The 5,688-nt window shown below is 42.4% G+C and overlaps 1 protein-coding gene across 6 annotated transcripts in view; it reads left to right on the top strand.

Moving 5' to 3' along the window:
• The window catches only part of LOC126564130 (probable G-protein coupled receptor 158), a 65,286-nt gene extending 60,739 nt beyond the window's left edge, over positions 1–4,547 (top strand). For 3 of the 6 annotated variants that reach the window (XM_050221072.1, XM_050221070.1, XM_050221068.1), the window contains one exon: positions 4,319–4,547. In XM_050221072.1, the coding sequence (XP_050077029.1) occupies positions 4,319–4,483 (165 nt within the window). In that variant the 3' untranslated portion in view covers positions 4,484–4,547. Of the gene's footprint in view, positions 1–355; positions 377–4,318 lie in introns of all 6 variants that reach the window. The other 3 variants (XM_050221069.1, XM_050221067.1, XM_050221071.1) reach the window with 2 other exon arrangements.
• The last annotated feature ends 1,141 nt before the right edge of the window (positions 4,548–5,688 follow it).

The raw sequence follows: 5,688 nt of genomic DNA, 5'->3' as shown, positions 1-5,688 counted from the left end.
CACAATCACACCTTTCATCACACACTTCACATAACATTTTCTATACCAAACTTAACCAATGGATTCTTTCCTAAACGTTGATTTACAACTAATACTATCCACCCGTATTTCCTTTGTTACTATGCTGCTTCCTTCAACATTAACCCCCAACACCAAACTGATTACAATTGTATGCCTCATACACATATCAAATGCTGCAAAAAATCAAATGGATTAATGGGTAACGTCATAAATCACCATCAACAAAACCAAACTCTACACCATGGAACTAAAAACAAAAAATCCAAAAACATCGTACGGATGAATCCAAATCCAAAACTTAATCTCATAACCATATTCCTCACCCCAACTTCAGAAAAAAGGAAGCCGAGAAAAGGTAATTTTTAATCCATTTTAGTACATGAAACATTCGCTTTGGTTAAGTTTCTACCATCCACCCCATACCTTCCACCCTTGGGGATACACCAAATCCATCTCTTATAGGTGAATCGTTTTGAGGTGGGTGAAAACTTTGCAATAACATTACACAAAACAGCAGCAAAAAAGAGGTTTAAAAACAATTGAATGCCGGTGGGATTTAGCTTCTTGCGTTCCTGTACCGTTCCTGTCTAGTGCAAGTGTTTCAAACGTATTTTTATCTTTGGCAAGGCCTTCAAACTGTCGAGCCGCATACACGCAAACATGGAATTGCTGTAGGATGAAATGAATAACCCATGCAACCACCGAAAAGTGGAATCTATTCTTACTTTGCATATAGATTACAAAATTCATGTGAAATTTGTGTGCTTTTCCCCATTTCGTTCACGTTTCGTTTGGGTTGAGTATCTAACCGAAACGCGATCGGATAAGGTGAAGGCTTTCTTGGGGGTGAATACTGCTGTGGTCTATTGCTGTCACACTGTATCGAACACCAGGCAAAACTTGACACAGGATTGGGGCTTCGATCGTGTGTTTTTCTTCAATTTTCCTCCAACCAAAAACCATGTTTGACACAAATTTGACTTGAGAAAGCTAAGGCATGGCGTTAAAAAGACATCGTTCAACCGTTGTAAATTGTCGACCGTCCCTGAAGAGCGTGGCTGCATGTGTGAGTGTGAAAATAGGTTCTCCAAAGTGGGTGATGTGGTGAAGTAATAGGATGATGCTTTTTTTTTATTCTCCACACTTCTTCGAACGACCTGTTGTTAACCCATCATCGGCAAGAAAATCATCACTCTCGCATCCCCAAAATCGTTGCTGAAGAGCTCTGTAACGTCGCGGCATACATAATCGCTCTAGCACTAGCTAACTTGCCATCCACCACCCCATTGAAGGAAGCCATCTTGAACATCCGTTTGCCGTTGGTTCGTCTTTCACTTTAATTTACTTCCATTTACAACTGACAGTCTGGGGTAGCTCTCTTCACGATGCCACGGGATTGTCGGTGGTTTGCCGGTTCCATGGGATGGCAAAAAAATATTTCACATTCCATTCCTTATCAACCACCGGTAACCGGTAGTACATCGGTGGAATTAATATTGACAGCCTTATCCTGTAAATCGTCACCCACTCAACGTAAGATTCAGCTTTCAGCCTGATACGTGTCTTGTTTCGCTTCGTTTTTTCCACCTGAACAATAGTACAAACCTAAGTAAGTAAGGAAAAATCGCATTCAAGTACATCCTCTTTTCCTGATCCGTCCGTACACGGTCGCGGCGCAGAGCCACGCCAGTTCTAGCTAGCACTCGAAGCGACTCGATCGTGCTCGCAATCGACAATTAGTAGTGCGTAACTGTCAAACGAAACCAACACTCGAGCACACTATATACGCCCATACGCGCCCTTCGTCATTAACCTTCTACAGTGTGCTTCGAAAAGTGCCATTTTTCATCGATGCTCGAGCACGTACCGCAGCACGGTGGCGAGGTTAGGTTTGGCGAAGTTGAAAACGTCACTTTATCACTCCGGGAGTCTCCGATTGAGCTCAAGATCGATGGATGCTCCACCGGCAACGTGTTTGCGATGCGTTGCACTGAAATTTATAGGCATTCCATTGTTGACCTCAATTATTTATATAGTTTTTTTTCTCTCTCTCTGCTGTTGCCATTCTGCAGCGGATGGGTTGATTGAAATGGGAAATGGGATAACGTTGTGGTGTTAGGCGGTAACGGGACTTTTATTGAAAGACAAAAAGGCACGGGGCACGGGAAATTGATTGAGTAATTCATGCTATTTTTTTTTTGTTGTTGTTGCTGTTTTTGTTGCTTTGTACACTTTGTCGTCCATCGTCAGTGGAAGTGAAGGTTTTAGTACCCTGCCATCAGTCACGAGCCGAGGAGATCTTGGAAAAGGGCTATACATCTTCTCAAGTTCGTTACAATCAATAATTTCATACCAATTAATTTCCTGCCATAAGAGATGGATGGAAAGCTTCCACAGTTCGATCGTTGAATCTTCTCGGAAGCGCAGAAAAGCCCTGCAGCCTTTAAATGTTATTTTGAATTAAATTCAGTAGTTTCTTTGTGGTTTGTACCATAAATGAAATGGGATAATTGACGTATAAAAACAAAGCTAGGGAATAGAATGAAATAAAGTTTGACAAAATAGTTTGGCATATATTTATTAGGTGTATTAATGTGTTCGTGCGGTTTTGGTATTAATGCTCCCATTTATTTAGTACATATTTATTGAATCTGGCAACACTGCCAATTTGAAGTGTCATTATTGGGCTACAATATCCACTATCTGTCATTTTGATAAATAGTAAATAACATAGTATCTGCAAGCACCGAACATGGCATCATTTGTACCAAATAATGTGTTTTTGCGGGGAGTTTTGCTTCATTATTTCAATATGAAGAAAAAGGCTGCCGAAAGTCATAAAATTTTGGTAGAAGTGTATGGTGACCATGCTCTAGCTGAACGAACGTGTCAGAAGTGGTTTGCACGGTTCAAAAGTGGCAATTTTGATTTGGAAGATGAGGAGCGTTCCGGAGGACCACGAAAGTTTGAGGATGGAGAATTAGAGGCAATACTGGATGAAGATCCATCACAAAACCAAAAAACACTTGCACAGACACTGGGAGTGGCTCAGCCAACCATTTCTCTTCGATTAAAAGCAATGGGAATGATCCGGAAGGTGGGAAATTGGTTGCCCTATGACCTTAAGCCAATAGACGTCGAACGCCGTTTGTTCACTTGTGAACAACTGCTCCAAAGGCAAGAGCGGAAGGGATTTTTGCATCGAATAGTGACTGGTGATGAAAACTGGGTACATTACGATAATCCTAAACGTCGTGCAACGTATGGATACCCCGGACATGCCACATCATCGACAGCCAAGCCGAATATTCATGGCGCGAAGATCATGCTGTGTATTTCGACAGCCAAGCCGAATATTCATGGCGCGAAGATCATGCTGTGTATTTGGTGGGACCAGCTGGGTGTGGTGTATTATGAGCTGCTACAACCAAACGAAAAGATCACTGGGGAGGTCTATAGACGACAATTGATGCGTTTAAGCCGTGCTTTGAAAGAAAAAAGACCACAATACGCCGATAGACACGACAAAGTCATATTGGTACATGACAATGCCAGGCCACATATAGCGGTACCGGTTAAAAATTATTTAAAAACACGCAAATGGGATGTAGACATTGCCCCTTCTGATTACTATTTGTTCCGGTCGATGGAACACAGCCTGGCTGACCAGCAGTTCCATAATCACCAAGAAGTCCAAAAATGGATGGAGGATTGGTTAGCGGCCAAACCGCCATCTTTTTTCCGCGACGGGATCAGAAAGTTGCCTGAAAGGTGGAAGAAGGTTGTGGAAAGTGACGGACAGTATTTTGAAAATTGAATAAATTACCATTTCGCCAAAACAGAGCCCAAAACTTTGGTTAAAAACCGCACGAACACATTAATACTCCAAATACTTACACGCATATTTCATTGTAAAAGCTTTGAGACACATTTGAAAAGTTGCAAAATAAATAATCTGCTTTAATCGTTCAATCATTTCACTGCTTAGCTATATCCATGCTTTCAAGGTGGTTAAATCGTACGCCACACATGCCTTAGCACGCTTTCCAGGCAAGCGAAACGTTTAACCAGCAGGGAGCAAACGTTAAAAAGACACACAAACACACAACACGTCCTTACTGAACGTCCACGTTGCTTCCGTTTTTCGATCGGTGTGAACAGGGTCGAAAGGCAAAAGCAAATGCAAAAAAAAGCCCTTTTCAAAGAACAGCTTCACAACTGGTTTGGTTTTTCTTTTCTTTCCCTTCTGCCATGTACGCCACCGACGTGCCGTTCCAAACACCACAATGTTCCACAGGCACTGAGCGCTAAACACCGCAACAATCGTCCAGCGGTAAGCGAGGTGGAAGTGACCGAAGCCGAACCGTCCCGTACGCCCGAGGACAGCGTGTGCAGTGTCGAGGGCCCAACCGATACCGGTACCGGAACTGGCGAGATTTCCGGCATCTCTAGCTCCAAATAGCCATCGTCGACCGGAGCGCAACCGCAACAGTCAGGCGGCCGATCGCGCTACAAGGAGTACAATTTTTAAGAGCCCACCATACAACTGGCCATACGACCGGCCCACCAAACGGCAAGCACCTGCATCGATTAGCTTCCATTCAAAACCCGTCACACTCAGCCTCATCCGTTGCTATACGTACAGTGCAATAACCATGCCATCGAGACGGAAACGATCGGCTAAAAAAGTAGGTGCCGTTTGGGAGTGGGAGTGCTGTGTCCAGCAAACAATGAATCTCAGGTTCAAACCCACAACTGGAAGCAGTTTCCATTGCCAGTACAACGCCAACCGTCATTGTTGTGCTACCAACACTTGACAGCCAACACAAGGCGGAAAGTGTTGCTGGAATGATTTCCTTTCATCTAACTCGATATTACAGTCCGTTCAATCTCTAATACAATCGAAGAAAAAAAATAACAACAACGGATACAGCATATCTAGAAACCCATTTTAACTCTCTGAAGGCCCGTATTTTAGGTTAGTCATTCAATTCCTCGCTTTTGGATGCTGTGAGTCAGCAGCAGTGACGTTACTTCGATTAATAAGCTTACAGTAATTTTACTGAATCTCAGTTTGGAGTATCACATTCACTTTATCGTTTTGCCTCCATATCATTCGGATGATGACATAGTAATAGTACATAGAAAAGCCCAAGGCACGGGTGGTTTTATTTATTTCCACTAGCGAAAATACACCCGTTGTTAAACCTTCCGAATGCAAACACGTCAACTGTTGTGCAACAAAATATCAACTGGGAACAAGTACAAGCATGAGTGAACAGACAGAAGATAATAAAATGATAAACGCCGATTTGTCACATCACACATCAGTAAATCATGAACATTTAGTTCCACCCAATATGTCCCCCGTTCCCAAACTCGTAATAGTTATGAGAAGAAAACAAAAATAAACGAAGAAAAATATGCAGTTAAGTGTGTATATATACATAATAGCAAAACAAAAGCCCGAAGCGTATATACAAAATACATAGAGAACCCATTTTAATAGGTCACTTTCTAGGGAAGTTGAAGTGGTGTGGAAAACTGTGGTAGCAAAAACTTTACATTAAAATCAGATTAAAAAAGATGTCCGTCAAAGGCGGTGCATTGTACGAGATAGGGTCGATTGTTGGTAAATCGGAGAGAAAAATGTTTGCTTGCTGGCTA

This window comes from Anopheles maculipalpis, chromosome 3RL, assembly GCF_943734695.1.
Source record: "Anopheles maculipalpis chromosome 3RL, idAnoMacuDA_375_x, whole genome shotgun sequence".
NCBI lineage: Eukaryota > Metazoa > Arthropoda > Insecta > Diptera > Culicidae > Anopheles > Anopheles maculipalpis.
Note: the sequence above shows the minus strand (reverse complement) of the source record. Positions and strands in the feature narration are given on the sequence as shown.